This window comes from Passer domesticus, chromosome 24 (assembly GCF_036417665.1).
Source record: "Passer domesticus isolate bPasDom1 chromosome 24, bPasDom1.hap1, whole genome shotgun sequence".
In the NCBI taxonomy this organism is placed as follows: domain Eukaryota; kingdom Metazoa; phylum Chordata; class Aves; order Passeriformes; family Passeridae; genus Passer; species Passer domesticus.
In genome coordinates this window covers 4,743,680-4,759,931 of record NC_087497.1, presented here as the reverse complement: position 1 = coordinate 4,759,931, position 16,252 = coordinate 4,743,680, and the positions used below count along the sequence as shown (strand labels likewise).

General features: G+C 64.3%; 2 protein-coding genes across 4 annotated transcripts; one reads left to right on the top strand and one right to left on the bottom strand.

Annotated features, from left to right (window-relative positions):
* The first annotated feature begins 5 nt into the window (after positions 1–5).
* On the top strand, positions 6–10,006 carry TINAGL1 (tubulointerstitial nephritis antigen like 1). 3 transcript variants are annotated; one of them, XM_064398461.1, is made up of 12 exons: positions 6–214; positions 2,111–2,433; positions 3,132–3,195; positions 4,788–4,880; positions 4,974–5,088; positions 6,258–6,381; positions 6,472–6,622; positions 7,591–7,774; positions 8,044–8,089; positions 8,513–8,636; positions 9,044–9,089; positions 9,213–10,006. In XM_064398461.1, the coding sequence occupies exons 1-12, from the start codon at positions 21–23 to the stop codon at positions 9,351–9,353; spliced, it is 1,605 nt and encodes a 534-aa protein (XP_064254531.1). In that variant the 5' UTR covers positions 6–20; the 3' UTR covers positions 9,354–10,006. The 3 variants fall into 3 exon arrangements, with proteins under 3 accessions (XP_064254531.1, XP_064254530.1, XP_064254532.1); XM_064398460.1 differs by lacking the exon at positions 6–214 and adding an exon at positions 304–1,447; XM_064398462.1 differs by lacking the exon at positions 6–214 and adding an exon at positions 1,539–1,563.
* Positions 10,007–12,129: 2,123 nt separating this feature from the next.
* On the bottom strand, positions 12,130–15,360 carry PEF1 (penta-EF-hand domain containing 1). Its single transcript, XM_064398455.1, has 5 exons — positions 15,253–15,360; positions 14,651–14,804; positions 14,000–14,155; positions 13,394–13,537; positions 12,130–12,926 (listed from the first exon to the last, which is right to left on the bottom strand). Exons 1-5 carry the CDS (start codon positions 15,268–15,270, stop codon positions 12,691–12,693), a joined length of 708 nt encoding a protein of 235 aa, XP_064254525.1. The 5' UTR covers positions 15,271–15,360; the 3' UTR covers positions 12,130–12,690.
* Positions 15,361–16,252: the final 892 nt, after the last annotated feature.

Below are 16,252 nucleotides of genomic sequence, written 5' to 3'. Positions count from 1 at the left end.
GCTCTGCCTCCCGCCGTCACATGCGCCCAAGGTGCCCCGGCAGGACTTTGTCCCCCTCCACCTTGGTGGCCCCACGTGTGCCGAGGCTGCCACTCCCCGCAGAGGGGACACGCGCAGGGAGGGGGAGACGCCGGCGTCAGAGTGACACAGAGGGAGCTGTGACCTCGCAGGGCCAGCTGGCCGCGTCCCGCCGGAGCCCAGCCGCAGGAACGGGGTGAGGGGATGCTCCAAACACTTGGACTGTCGCCGCTGCCGCCTCCGCGCAGCGCCTCTTATCAGCTGGCAGGGGGACAGGGTTGTTACGGGAACGGTCAGCTGCTCCCGCGGCACCCCACGGCTCCTCTGAGCTGTCAGGGAGCTGCCGGGGGCACAAGGACACAGAGCAGCGGCCGGGGATGTCCTTTGTGCCAGTGGCTTTGCTTTGTTCTCTGGGGGTCTTGGGGGAATTCGTGACTCACTGTGGAATCCAGTCACGCTGGAGACAGTCGGGCTGGGCTGGACTCAGTTCCTTCCTGCGGCGCTCCAGCCTCCAGCTCCGCGCTGCCCAAGGACGCGCTCACAGGAAAAGGCCCTTCCAAGAGCTCTTGGAAGAGGGGCTCCCTGCGGAGGGGGCTCCGCAGGACCCCGCTTCAGGCGCCCAGAGCACCCCGGGGAGCAGGCAGCCCCCGTGCCCGGCGGGATTTGCTGCTCCCCACTTGCCCGGAGTGGAGCCCGCCCTGGCCGCGGCATCCCCGCCGTGGGCTCAGCCGGGAGCCCCTGGCCCGGGGCCGTGCGGGGAACCCCGCGCTGCTCCCGTCCTGGCTGCAGCGAGGCATCCTCCAGGAATCCTTTGGAGATGCTCCCGGCCGGGCAGGGACAGCCGGAGCCCCGCGGGGGCGGCTGAGCTCCCGCAGCAGGTGCCGGTGCCGCGGGGGCACCGGGGTCTGGGGGGCGGCCAAACCCCCCTGTTGTGGTCCCTGAGCGCGTGGCTGGGCGGGCAGTGTCCCCCTGACAGCCGCGCTGGATCCAAGTGACAGCAGCTCCATGCCCTGGGCTGCGCTGCCCCTGTCTCAGCTGTACCCCTGGGAGCGGGAGGAATGCAGCCCCCTCCCCTCCCCTCGGCACACCTGGGGAATGGGGAAACCCCCCAGGACGGCTCCCCCTGCATGGAGCAGGGGGTGCTGGCCCGATTGCCGAGACCCCCGCATGGGGCGAGGGCAGCGCCGGGGGGCACCGGGAGGGGATCGGGAGCCGGGGACACCCCGACCCCGCGGGGACAAGTTGGGGGCCACAAGTTCGGGGCTCCTCTGCACAGCCCCAGGCCCGACCCCCGCCCCGCTGCGCCCCGCCCCGGGCCGGTGGCGGCTGCCCCGGCGCCTCCCCGCTCCCCCCGGCCGGGGCGCGGCTATAAGGAGCGGAGCGGAGCGGAGCGGCGGGGCCGGCGGCGGCGGAGCGGCGGGCGCGGCAGGTACGGCACGGGCTCGGGGGGGCCGGGGTGGGGCTGGGGGGGTCCCGCCCCGTGAGTTCCGTGAGGGATCCCAGCACCGCACCCCCCACTCCTCTCCCGGGGTCTCTGCGCGGCAGGTACGGCAGGGAACGGGGAAGGGATTCCACCCCGTGGGGTCCCCGTGGGGTCCCGGGCCACCCTCCCCGCTTTGTGGGGGTCCCGGGAGTCCCCACGCCGCAGGCGGGGTGGGCACGGCCGCGGGAGGGAGCCGGCAGGAGGGGGTCCTGCCCCGTGTGCCCCCGGATTGTCCCCAGCGGCCCCTTTTGGGGTCCCCATCGCCCCCCTGGGCCCCGCGGGCTGAGACCTGGCAGCTGATGGCACTGCCCGCGGTGGGGACTGGGGGTGGCTTTGGGAACGGGCCCCGGGCAGCCCCCCGAGTGTCCCGGGGAGCCCCTTCCCCTGGGGGGTGGTTTTGGGGCCGGTGGTGAAGGCGCGGGCGGGCACGGGGCCCCTCGAGGCCGGGATGTGCGGAGCTGGGGGGAAAGGGTGTTTTGGAGCTTGAGCTGCGCGGTCACAAGGGGAGTTACAAAACCGGAATGTTTTGAGGAGCCGGGGGAGCGCAGGGTGGGAGCAGCGCCCACCCCGCGGTGCGGCCGGCGTGCCCTCACCGCCCTCCCTCCGCAGGCGTGGGGACATGAGCGGGGACATGCGGGGCCTGCTGTGCCTCTGGCTGGTGGCCCAGGTGGCCCAGGTGGCCCTGTCCTCGCGGGTCCGCACCCGCCGGGAGCTGGGCCCGGGTTTGTACGAGCACGGCGTGTACGACGCGGGCGGCTCGTACTGCCAGCGCGGGGACGTGTGCTGCCACGGCCGCGACGACGCCTGCACCGTGCCCTACCACGACACCCTCTGCTACTGCGACCTCTTCTGCAACCGCACCGTGTCCGACTGCTGCCCCGACTTCTGGGAGTACTGCCTGGGCATCCCGGCGCCGTTCCCCAAAGCCGCAGGTGAGGCGCCGGGGGGGCTGCAGCCCTGGGGTGATGCTGCAGCCCTGGGGTGATGCTGCAGCCCTGGGGTGATGCTGCTGCTGCAGCTCGGGGTGATGGATGTGCCACCCCGCGGTCCTGCCCTCGCCGCAGAGCTGCTGCGGACCCCTCAGAGCTGGGGGAGCTCCTGCAGAGTGTCCGGGGTGGGGATGGACTCCCAGAAAAGGAGGTGTGGGAGCAGCCAGTGACCCCAGAGCCGGATCCAGCAGCGCCTGCGGGCAGAGCAGGGACGTGAGGGGACGTGCGGGGACTGCATCCCAGCTTGCCCGGTCACGGCTGGGGCAGGCAGATGCTGGCCCTGGCTTAACCCTGGCGGCAGCTGGGGCGGCGGGGGGCGAGGAGGGGGCACGGGCAGCCCCCGGCTGCCGGCACAAGGCTCTCTCACAAGTCCCTGCGGAGCAGAGCCAGCTCCCGGGCACAACCGGCCCCTTTATCCCTGTCCCGCCAGGCTGAGCACATTTAACCCTCCCGGCGCCGAGCCAGCCCCGCTCCCTCCCACTGACCCCCAGCAGAACTTTGGGGTGCCAAGGTGCAGCCGGGCACCGGCCTGGATTTAAGAACCGCGTTGGTTTCCCCTTCTGCTTGCACTCCCGGGAATTTGGGGGGCTGGTGGGACCCCAGAACTCACCAGGGGCTCTCCCATTCCCATTCCCACGCAGGCTGTGCCCGTGCAGGACGCAATTATCCCATGGGAGCCACGTACCGGGAGAACTGCAACCTGTGGTGAGTGCGTGCTCTGTGGCACCTGCGGCATGTCACCAGCGTGTCACCACAGGAAGGTGTCGCGATCCCGCGGGCTCCTGGAAACCTCAGAGCGAGGCCCGAGCTGGGTGGCGGGAGCCGCTGCCAAAATGCCTTTGTTCCAAAAATTCGGAGCTAAGGGCCTTGAGCCGCTCCCAAGTTTCAGCGCATGCCTGCGTGGGAGCCGCTCGCCCCGGCGCTGCCCAGCGGGGTTTTGGCCACGCTGGCCCCAGCCCAGCTTGCCCAAGCCTGACGGGACGCTCGGGCAGTTCCGTGCCAGCGGGCAGAGCCCGGCCGTGCCCGCTGGGCAGCTCCCGCAGCTCGCTGGGAATTCGCTGGGAATACTGGCGTTACCGCACTGGTATTACTGGCATGCGGAGGTGGGGGATTGGGGAGCCTGCCGGCGCGGAGCTGCTGCAGACGAGGATCGCAGCCGCAGGGGCGATGCGGCAGATAAGCGGAAATCAAAGGCAGCGTCTGGGGCGTGTGCGAGGGCAGGGGCACGTGTGGGAACATGTGTGTGCGCCGGGGCTGCGGGTGAAAAGCCAGCCCGAGCCTCCCCACAGCTCTGGGGCAGCCTGGAGTTGCTCCGGGATGGTGGCACGGAGCGCTCAGGGATGGAGGGTGTCCCCGCTCCCGGGAGAATGTCATTGTCCCCAAGGCACGCAGGTGGATGTGGCATCTCTGCTGCCGGGGGAGCGTCTCGGACCCACCAGCACCGGGGAGGGGGCAAATCTTCCCTTCCAAACCCCTCCTCCCCCATACGAGGTGCCTGGAGAACAGGAATTTCTGCAGCGTCACCCCTGTCCCCTGGGGTCCCGCTGGGGGGGGGGGGGGGGTGGCAGGGGACAAAACCCATGCCGGGGCGACACAGGCTGTGGGCACCCATCTGGCGGCACCCTGAGGTGCTCCCAAGTCCCCAGGTGTCACACAGAGCGCCGGGAGCGCTCGGGGATGGATGGGGGAAGGCTGGAATCCAGGTGCTGCCGGCGGGATCGGGGTGGGGGGGTCTGGCGGGACACGGCCGCGCTCAGCTCCATAAAAGGGAAATGTGCAGGCAGGAGGAGCATGCCAAGCATTGCTCACTGCACGGGGGGAGCACAGCCCGGGGCTCCCCAGGGGACCCGCCACACCCCCAGAGCCCCCCCCGGCCCGGCTGTCCCCATGGAGTGACCTGGTCACTGTGGGTCACCCACGGGGACACCCAGCCCCGACCCCCGGGCCCGGGCTGCTGTCCAAGCCCCTCTCTGATGTCTGCAGCCCTGGCAGCTTTTCAGCTGATTTTCTGTCCCATGGCCTGGCTGCCCTCGGGGCTCCTGCGGGGGCTGGGGCAAGGGGGGGGGACAGCTCCCAGGGTCACCCAAAGGCCACCCAGGGTCACCCAAAGGCCACCCAGGGTCACCCAGAGGGTCACCCACGGCTTCACCCCGCTGTAAGGTGCCAAGCCCTGGTGACCCCTGACAGAAGCAGCCCCTCGCCCCTCGCTGCCTGCCCAGTTTGGGAGGGGCAGCGCCCGCTCAGGGTCCCCTGGTCACCCTGGGGACATCAATTCCCAGCGAGTGTCCCCTCCGCAGCACCTGCGGGCCCGGCGGGCAGTGGCAGTGCGAGGACCACGCCTGCCTGATGGACGGGGAGCTGATCGACGCCGTCAACAGGGGCAATTTCGGGTGAGGAGCGGGCCCCGCGAGGCTGTGAGGGGTGCCTCACCCCTCGGTGCTTTTTGGGGTGACCCCCGAGCCGCGTCCCCTCTTGCCACGCAGCTGGAGAGCCGCCAACTACAGCCAGTTCTGGGGGATGACCCTGGAGGACGGGATCCGGCACCGCCTGGGCACCTTCCGCCCCTCTCCCACCGTCATGAACATGAACGAGATGCACGTGAGTCCCCCCGGGGGGGAAACTGAGGCACGCCCCGTGATTCCCCATGGCTGGGAAGGGGCTCCCGGAGTGGGGGGAGGCAGGGCAGCCCTGGTGTTTGGAGACAGCAGCTCAGCAAATTCCCCCGGACAATCCCCGGGCTGCCAGTGTTGTTTTTTCCCCCTCTCCTCCGTGCTCGTTTCCCATCGGAACGGCGGCCCCGGCGCTGCTGACTCAGCAGAGCCGCCTGCTCCCTCTCTTTGCCTCTGCCCGCACCCAAACCCAGGGTGGGCACCCCCCGGGGGTCCCTGGGGTGCTGGCAGAGCTTGGTGCACGCTCCGGAGCCTCGGGGTTAATTTTAGAGGCGCTTCCTGCGCTGGAGAACCGGGCAGTCGTGGCCGTGTCCTCCCCAGGAAGGTCGGGGCGGGGGCACCGTCCCCGCTCCAGGGAGGAAAGGCAGGGCCGGAGGCCACCGCGAGGAGCTGTGTCACCAGAGCTGTGCCCTCGGGGGGGCCACCGAGGGCCCGGCTGGGCTCCGGGGTGGGACACTCGCTGCTGGTGTTGTCTAAGGAGCTGCTGGGGCTGTGGAGCCCAAATTTAGGGGAAATTGAGGGGTGGGGCCTTTCTGGGTTAAAGGAGAACCCAAATCTTTTGTCGCTCAGGGTGATGTCCCTGTCCTGAGGGGTCTCACAATGAGGCTGGGGGGACACAAAACCTGGGTGGGGACCATCTCAGAGGATGGCTGGAGTGGCTGGGGGAGCTGGGGGTGTCCCACAGTGGGGCTGGGGACACCAAAGCTGGCTGGGGATGGTCCCAAAGGATGGCTGGGGTGGCAGGAGGAGCCGGGGGTGGGGGGTCCCATAGTGGGGCTGGGGACACTAGAGCTGGCTGAGGACACTGCTCAGAGGATGCCTGGGGTGGCTGGGGGACACCAAAGCTGGCTGGGGACCATCCCAAAGGATGGCTGGGGTGGCAGGAGGAGCTGGTGGGTGTCCCACAGTGGGGCTGGGGGCACTAGAGCTGGCTGGGGACAATCTCAGAGGATGGCTGGGGTGGCAGGAGGAGGAGCAGGGGTCACACAGTGGGGCTGGGGACATTAGAGCTGGCTGGGGACCATCCCAAAGGATGGCTGGGGTGGCAGGAGGAGCTGGGGGGTCCCGGTGGGCTGAGCCCCCCGCTCTGCCCTGCAGATGAACATGGACTCCAACGAGGTGCTGCCGCGTCACTTCGACGCCGCCGCGAAGTGGCCGGGGATGATCCACGAGCCCCTGGACCAGGGGAACTGCGCCGGCTCCTGGGCCTTCTCCACGGCCGGTGAGCGCTGGGGACATGGGGACACACATGGGGACACACATGGGGACACAGGGACAGGGCACCTCGCCCTGACCCGCCGCTCCTCCCCAGCCGTGGCCTCGGACCGCATCTCCATCCACTCCATGGGACACATGACCCCCGCGCTGTCCCCGCAAAACCTCCTGTCCTGCGACACCCGCAACCAGCGCGGCTGCAGCGGGGGGCGGCTGGACGGAGCCTGGTGGTACCTGCGCAGGAGGGGGTGAGCGCGGGGGGACATGGGGATCAGGGGATCAGGGGATCATGGGGTGGGATGGATTGGGATCCATGGGATGGGATGGGATGGGATCCATGGGATGGGATGGGATCCATGGGGTGGGATGGGATAATGGATGGGATGGGAGCGGATGGGGTGGGGTGCGTTGGGATGGGATGGATTGGGATCCATGGGATAATGGGATGGGATAATGGATGGGATGGGATGGGATGATGGGATTCAACGGGATCCATGGAATGAGGTGGGATCCATGAGATGGGATGGGATAATGGATGGGATAATGGATGGGATAATGGATGGGATGGGATAATGGGATTCAGTGGGATCCATGGGATGGGGTGGGATCCATAGGATGGGATGGGATAATGGGATTCAATGGGATCCATGGGATGGGATGGGATGGGGTGGAATGGAATGGAATGGAATGGAATGGAATGGAATGGAATGGGGCAGGGTGTTATGGGACAAGATGAAATGGGAATGGGACAGAGTCAGATGGGATAGGATGGGATGGGATGGGACAGGACAATATAGGACAAGATGATATGGGACAAGATGATGTGGGAATGGGACAGAATTGGATGGGGTGGAACACAATGGAACGGGAATAGGATGGGATAATGGGGTGGGATGGGAGGACTGCAAGGGCAGGATGGACAGTGGGATTTGGGATTGGGATGGGAATGGACTTTGGGACAGGGATGGACAGTGGGATTTGGGATTGGGGATGGGAGTTGGGTTTGGGGTGAAGATGGAAGTGGGGATTGGGACGGGGATGAGAGTGGGGTTTGGGATGGGAATGGAAGAGGGATTTGGTGTGGGGATGGAGAGTGGGTTCGGAATGTGGATGGGATTGGGATGGAGCAGGAAGTTTGGTTTGGAATGGGGCTGGGAGTGGGTTTTGGGATGAGGATGGAGCCGGTCCTTCCCCTCCTACCCCGCTGTCCCTGCAGGGTGGTGACAGACGAGTGCTACCCGTTCACGAGCCAGCAGAGCCAGCCGGCCGCTCCGCCCTGCATGATGCACAGCCGCTCCACGGGCCGGGGCAAGCGACAGGCGACAGCGCGCTGCCCCAACCCCCAGACCCACTCCAACGAGATCTACCAGTCCACCCCCGCCTACCGCCTCTCCTCCAGCGTGAGCGCCGGGCCGGGGGCGCAGCGGGAGCGGGAAGGGGCTTGGCTCGGGCTGCTTTACCTGGGAGAACCGAGGCTGGGAATGCGGCTGGGAAAACCCCGCTGCGGAGCCCGCGGGGAGCGGCTGCTCCGCCCGGCACCTCCGCAGCAGCCGCCTGTGGGTGCTGGAGCAGCTCTGCTGCATCCCTGGGGGTGGGGAGGGCAGAGCCGGGGGTCCCGGCCCCGCTGCCACCCTCTGCCACCCGCTGCCACACTGCTCTGTGCTTGCAGGAGAAGGAGATCATGAAGGAGCTGCTGGAGAACGGCCCCGTGCAAGGTACAGAGCTGGCGGGGGCACCCCTCTGTGCGCCCCAAAAGGTTGGGGGAACAAAGTAAGGGGGGGGAAAACCGCTCTGTCCGTGCTGGGGGAGCCGTCGTGGCAGCCAGAACCCCCCTCAGCTGCTCCCCGTGCGTGCCCGGGCAGCGCTGCCCCGGTGCCCGTCACGCTGCCCACCCCAGCGGGCACCGGGTTGCTCATTAACTCCTGAGATTTAATCACCGTCTTGGCAGCTGCGTTTGTTTAACTTTATTCTCGCTTTTTGAAACCGCCTCGGAGTGCTGTTGCGTGGCCCCGGGGAGGATCCGGCTGCCGCCTTCCCTCCCTCCCGCTGGGAACGCGGTGCCCCCGCGCCCGGGGGGACGCGGAGCCCTTCCCTCGCCACAGCGGCGGTGTCCCCAAAGCCTGTCGCCCTCCCCGCAGCCATCCTGGAGGTGCACGAGGATTTCTTCATGTACAAGAGCGGGATCTACCGGCACACGCCCGTGGCCGAGGGGAAGGGGCCGAAGCACCAGAGACACGGGACCCACTCGGTGAAAATCACCGGGTAAGGGTGGGGGTGGCCTGGGGGGGGCTCACAGCGTTGGTCAGGGTGCGAAAAATGTTCCCTTTGGGTGACCCCGAGCTGGGAGAGGAGGCAGAGAGGGGAATGGTGGCACAGGCGGCACGAGTGCGGTGCTCAGCACACAGGAGGAGGGGAGGGGGGTTTGGAGGTGCAGACCCCCGGGCCGGGGGGGGATCTGCCCTGTGCCGGTGTTTCCTTCCTCCTGCCGTGGCTAAATATTCCTGCCCCTATTCCGGGAGCGGATGTCCCAACCTCGGCCTGGCCCTGGGGAGGTGCCGGGGGCAGGAAATGAGCAGGGTCAGCCCCTCTCCCGGAGTCTGGGGGTGCTTGGGGACCCCAGAGTCTGGGGGTGCTTGGGGACCCCCCCTCACTGTCCCCTCTCTCTGCAGGTGGGGAGAGGAGCAGCTGCCTGATGGCCAGACCCAAAAATACTGGGTGAGTTTGGGGAGGGGGGCTCAGCCACAGGGTGCTGCCGCTTCCCCTCGCCCACGTGGGGTCCGCCTTGGCTTTGTGGGGCGGGGCTCACCGCGCTGAGCGTGTCCCCTGTCCCCTCTGCAGACGGCGGCCAACTCGTGGGGCACGGCGTGGGGCGAGGGCGGCCACTTTCGCATCGCCCGCGGCGTCAACGAGTGCGAGGTGGAGACTTTCGTGGTGGGGGTCTGGGGCCGCGTCAGCATGGAGGACATGCCCCACAAGTGAGCCCCCCGCTGTCCCTGTCCCCAGCGCTGTCCCCTGTGTCCCCTGGCCGGGGGGCTGCGTGTCCCCGCTGTGCTGACACAGCGGCTGGGGGCAGTGGGGCGTGCGAGGCGGGGGTGCCCCGGGGGCTGCTCGCGTCTCCCATGGGATTTACCCGCTAATCCCCCCGCCCCGGGCTCGGCTGGGCTGCGGTGGTGGCGGGGGGCTCTTCAAAGGCAGCTGCACCCCGCCCCATCCCGGCTGGGGCTGTGGGATGTCCCCCCTTTTCCCAATTGGGGGGACCCCCATATTCCTGCCCCTCCCGTCCTGCCCCCCCCCCCCCAAGCAGGGCAGTTCTGGAGGTGGGGGGTGAAATAACCCAGCGGGGGGGTCCCCTGAGCCCCCAGGGCTGGGTGTCGCCAGGATGGGGTCCCCACCGTCCCCCCCCCCAGCCTGTCCCTATGGTGCTATGGCCCTGCCACCCCCCCCCGGGGGACAGCAGGGACAAGGGAGGGCTCAGCCCCGTGGTGTCCCCGTCCTGGGGGGGCCACAATGGGGTGCACGCAGCCAGCACAGCCCAGGACCTCCCCCCCCCCAACCCAAGGGCTGTACTTTTAAGACTTTTTGTATTTATTTTGCTTTTTACTGTTTGTAAATAAAGTTACGGAAGCCTCAGAGCTCGGAGGGTGGACTTGGTGCGCCGAGGGGGACACGTGGCCCCTGTCACCCCCGCCTGGGGGGCCCAGGGTGGCCTCGGGAAGGGCTGGGGGGGTGAGATAAGGCCCCGCTCATTGTCCACCTTCCGGCCCCGCCGCTCCGGTCACCGCGGCCAGCGCTGGACACGCCGCGGGCACGCGCAGCCACTCGGGCCACCAGGGCCACCACCGCGGCCAGGGGGGCCACCACGGCCGGGGGGGTCACCAGGGCCACCTGTGCCACCGCGGCCAGGGGGGCCACCACGGCCGGGGGGGTCACCAGGGCCACCTGTGCCACCACGGCCACCTGTGTCACCGCGGCCAGGGGGGCCACCACGGCCAGGGGGGTCACCACGGCCACCTGTGCCACCATGGCCACCTGTGCCACCACGGCCACCTGTGTCACCATGGTCACCTGTGCCACCGCGGCCAGGGGGGTCACCACGGCCACCTGTGGCACCACAGCCAGCTGTGCCACCGCACCCGGGTATTGCCACCACAGCCACCGTGCGGCTGCGTGTGCCACCGCGGCCAATGTGCCACCCCGAGCGCCACCACAGGGAGATGTGCCACCCCATCCCCGCGTGTCCCCACAGCCCCCGTGTCCCTGGGGTGGCGCTGGGGCTGTTGTCGCCCTGTCCCTTCCCATGTCCCCTCCCTCGGTCCCCCCTGCAGGGCGACACTCGCAGGGTGGAGGGCGCTGCCACCTGGTGCTCGCTGCCCGAAACTGCAGGGATGGGTGCATATATATTTACATTTAAAAAAAAATATGCAAAAATATCTCTATTAGGTATATATAGAGATATAAATGCGTATAGATATGTCTTTATATGTGTAAATCTATATATTTATATATACAGTGCCTGTTTGTTTTCAGACATGAACACCACCCCTTATATATATCTATATCTATATCAATATATATATGTCTATATTAATGTGTATATATATACCTGTATATTTATATATATATATATGCAAAAACCACCCAGTATATATTATTATATGTGTATATATGTACATGTAACCACACCAGTTTAATATATTTATAATATATAATATATAATATATAATGTATAATATATAATATATAATATATCTAAATTATATATTATATATAATTTATATACTATATTTAATATATTATATACTATATATTATATATATTATATTTATTATATATAAAACATGTGTCTTTGTATTTATATAAACACGTGTATATATAAACACATGCCTATATATATTTACATATGTATATATACATGTCAAGTTTTTAATGTGTTTATGTGTATCTATATACATGTATATATATATAAAGCCTGTGTATATATATATATTTATGTGAAAATATGCATGTGTACACACCTATATATATATATGTATATATATGTACACCACTGTGTATAGGGTATATATATATACACACACACATATACATATATATGTACCTACACACCTGTATGTGTGTATATCTGTAAATATATATAAATATATATAAATATATAAAAATATATATCATGCAGGTATGTATTTTAAAATATATTTATATGTATTTTATATATATATATATATATATATAAAATACATACACGTGTGTATAACATACATAGAATACATCTATAAAATATATATTTATATATGTATTTACAGCCCTATCCTCTCTGCCTCAAGCCCAAGCAGGGCTGAGCTCTGACTCAACAGAAATATTGGAAGTGCTCAGGGGAAAATATCCTCGGAATGCTCGGGGATGGTTGGGAACAGCCAGTCCTGCCCGGGGCAGGAAAACACCGAGCCCGGGCTCTTCCTTCTGATCTCAGACCTTTTAACCTTTCATTCCCTAAGAATTCCTCCAAATCTTTGGAGATTCCTCAGGGTAAACTCCAGGCTCATCACTTGGGAAGAAAACTCCGGCACTGATGGGATTTTTCTGTGCCTCAGGAGCCCCCCCAATCCCTTATTTTCTATATTTGGACATGGAATTCCTAAGAATTGATTTTAGGGAATGGTGTCCAGCCCTGGGACGTGTCCCCTGGTGCCACCACAGGGGACAGGAGGCACCTGATGTCCCCTGGAGCCTCCCCTGGACACAGAGACCACAGAGCAGCCGGAGCACAACACGTTTTATTCCAAAGCTGGAAAAACTGAGCTCTAAACTTTGTCAGGATTTGGCTTCAGGATTGGCAACAGCGAGGGGACGATCCCATGGGGCTGCAGCAGCACATCCCATTCCAGCAGCCCCCGGAAAAACAGGGATGAGACCCCCAGGAAAGCATTCCCAGGGTGGGATGTGCTCCCAGGGCACTCAGGGAGGGAAGGAAGGAGCTTTGTCCTCTCTTTTCCCCTTTCCTGCTGCTTCCGAACCCAAGGCTCAGCTTTTCCTCCCCAAAACGGGGATGTCCTGCTGCAGGCACCTCGGGATGAAGCTGGAATTTGGGGCTGGCACGGGATCTAAGCTGCTTTGGCCGTCCCAGTTTGGCGTGACTCCCACAGATCGGACACAAGGAATCCAAGCCAGGAAAACCCCAGCAGGATTTGGGGTGGATCAAGCTGGAAATTTGGCCCCGGAGGGGAACTCTCAGAGGGGCTCAGCCACATCCAGCGAGGAAGATGAGGATGGCTGAAGCTCCTGGAGAGCTCCAGAACTGCCAGCCTTTGGAGTGGGGGTGTCAGAGCATGCGGGTCACCACCATGGTGAGGAAATCCTCGTAGCTGAGGCGGACGTTTCCCACCATGGCCGTGTCCTTCTCCCGGAAGGCGTCGGTGAGGCTCTGCAGCTGCATGCAGATGTGGATGAACCGGTCCAGCTGGATACTGGGATTGGGATTGGGGGGACGCTGGGCGTACCGGGCCAGCAGCAGCTGGCTGAACTGGGGGCTCAGGTTGTAGCCCATCTGGGAGAAAGCTGGGAGCAAGGAAAAGTGGGATTGAACCTTCCCAAAGGGAGGGGGAGTGGCTGTGTGCTCCTCCCCCACGTCCCACACACCCCATCTCCCACTCCCACACTTCCCACTCAGGGTGTGCACGGGCAGGGCACTCCAGAGGAATCAAACCACAAATTCCAGGCATTTTTCCCTTTTACACACACCCAGGAGCTCCTCCCAAAAAAAACAGGTTCCAGCCACTCATCGTTGAGTGGGCTTCCTGAAGGAACTCTGTGCCCCACCCCTGCTGCAGCTCATCACCTCCTGTCCCCTGCGAAGCTCCTGGTTTATCCCGTGGATAATTCCCAAGGAAGCATCCCAGGATCTCAGAGCCCCCCCAGCCCTGATGCAGGGACAACTCCAGGAGGAATTCCAGTTTCCAGCTGGGAACAGAGTGGCTGTGGGGGGGTCAGCACGGGCCAGGCTGGTGGCCGTGGCCCTCACCCACCTTGCTGGAGCTCGCTGAAGCTGATGGAGCCGGACTGATCCCGGTCATACTGCTGGAAGAGGCTCCTCCACTGCTGGATGAAGCGCAGCAGGGCGGAGAAGCCGTAGACGTCGATGCGCCCCGACCGCGTCTTGTCAAACATGTCTGGGCAGGGAGGAGCAGCAACAGGGCAGGGAGGAGTGGGAAAGCTGCAGAAACTTCCAGGGAGCTCAGGATCCACGCCACGGCTCCCTGGAGTCCTGCTCTGACCCCAAAAATCCCCCTCACCAGGACTGCGGCCGACTGGGACCACTCAAGGCTGGTAAGAAAAGGCGCCAGAAGCTGAGGCTGGGGCAAGCTTGGGGTCAGTCTCTGCATTTTTTGGGCTTTCCTCCCTTTCCTCCCTGTCCTTCTGGGGTCTGGGGCTTGTGCAGAGCTGGGATTTCCTTTCCCAAGCAGGATTTTGGGCCCTTCACTCACGTCCTGCACCGCTGGGAGCTGCCTGGTTTGCCCAGCTCTGGCTCCAGCCGGGAGCGATGCCGGGGAAAAGGGGAATTCTGCCAGGATGGGCTTCACCCCAAATCCAACCAAACCACATTAGAAGGGGGAAGGAGATCCCAAACTCACTGATCATCAGCAGACAGGTCTCATCGTTGAACGAGGACCAGTTGTTGTTGACCAGAGCCTGCTTCAGCTCCTTGATGGAGATGAACCCGCTGTGATCCGTATCCACCGTCTGGAACCAGGAAAACGCCTCGGGATCCACCCCTGGGGGGGCATTCCCTGCGCGGGGAGAGGCCATCGGAGCTGCCACCTTCCCCTCGGCCGGGCCACGGGCTGGGGGTGGCTCCCAGGGCCGGGCAGAGCTTCTCCTCCCACGGGTTTTACAGCCCGGCAAAATCCCGGGAGAACGGGGCAGGCAGGGCTGGGATGGGCACGGAGCGGGAATGGGCTGGGAACCAGAGCCCGGGGGAGCCCCGGGATGGAGAGGGAGCCCCGGTGCTGCCCCACAAACCCGGCACCACCGGGAGACGGCTGTGGGGTGAAAGTTTTAGGGCTGCCTGGCACTTCCTCTTCCTCCTCTTTCTTCTTTTCCCTCCTCCTCTTCCTTCTTCTCCTCCTCCTCCTCCTCCAGGATTTCAAAATAATAAACCGGGAATTTCATTCTCGTCGTGGCTTCTGCTGAGCCGGGGACCCCCTCAACCCCCACCCGCACACCGGGGTGGGCACCCCATCGCTCCCCATCTCTGTCCCGGGTACCGCGGACCCCAGACTCACCTCCCGGGGCCGGCCCGCCGTAGGGCCCGGGCTGGGGGCTGCCGTAGGGACCCCCGGGCGGGGGCTGCCCGTAGGGTCCCGGGGGTGGCCCCCCGCCGTAGGGAGCCCCGGGGTAGGGGCCGACCGGGGGGGGCATTCCTGCGCCGGGGTAGCCCTGGGGAGGGGACAGCCGGTGAGAGGCGGGCACCGGGATGGGCACGGGACGGACCTGGAGTCGCTCACCCTGGAGTCCCTGCCCCGGACCGGCCCCCGGTGCGATCCCGGTCACAGTCGCGCTCCCGATCCCGCTCCCGGTCACAGTCCGGATCCCGGTCCCAGTCCCGACCCCGCTCCCGGTCACAGTCCGGATCCCGGTCACAGTCCCGACCCCTGTCCCTGGTCCCCGGCGCCGCTCCGGGTTCCGGTCCCGCTCCCCGGTCCCACTCTCCGCTGCCTCTCCGGTCCCGTCCCCCGGTCCTCATTCCCCGTCCCCCGGTCCCGGTCCGGCTCCCTGCCGCCGCTCCCACTCCTCCGCTCCCGGTTCCAGTCCCATTCCCAGTCCCAGTTCCCCGCTGCCGCTCCTGGTCCTCGTCCCGGTCCCGGTCCCGGACCCATTCCCGCACCTGCCCCGGGTACGCCATAGCGAGTCTTCCGCCCCGGCCACGCCCAGATGACGTCACAGGAATGATAGTCACACATTGGGTACGGTGGGCGGTGACCACGCCCCCTGGGCGGGGCGCAGGCAGAGCGGTGACGCGCGGGAAGCGCGCGCCCGAGGGGGCCTTAAAGCGGCAACGGCGCCCGGGAGGGGTGGGGCCCACCGGGCGGGAATAGCGCCGGGATCAGCCCGGGAATGAGGATGGAATAACCCAGGAGCTCAGCCGGGACCTGCCCGGGAATGGGGCTGGAATTCCCCGGGAGCTCAGCCTGGATCAGCCCGGGAATGGGGTGGCGACCCCACAAAATGCGGGCTGGGATTCCCCTGGCAGCAGGACCGAGATCCCTCCAGGAGCAGGGCTGGGATGGAGGTCTGGGCTTCCCAGGAATTCCAGGCATGATCCAAGAGCAGGGCTGGGGGCAGCCCGAGTAGGGCTGGAATCCCCACGAGACCACAGGAATTCGTTTGGGATTCCTCCAGAGGCAAGGCTGGGATCCCACCCCATCACAGATCTGGGATCACGGCTGGGATGTGAACGGGATCTCCCCAGGAATGGCGCTGGGATGGCCCCAGATCACGGCCGGGATCCCCCGGGATCAGAGCTGCGACTCCCCCGTCAGTCCCAGGGTCACAGGGAGCCCAGGGTCACCGTGTCCCCAACCAGAGGGCCTCAGAGCCGGCCCGAGCAGCATCCCTTGGTGACAGGCTGGGGATGGGCTGGGGACAGGCTGGGGACAGGGATGGGGATGGGCTGGGGATGGGATGGATGGGATGGGATGGGATGGGATGGGATGGGATGGGATGGGATGGGATGGGATGGGATGGGATGGGATGGGATGGGGACAGGCTGGGGACAGGCTGGGGATGGTCCGGGGGCAGCCTGGGGACAGGGCTGTGGACGGGGCTGGGACAGGGCTGGGGACAGGCTGGGGACAGGGCTGGGGATGGGGCTGGGGACAGGGATG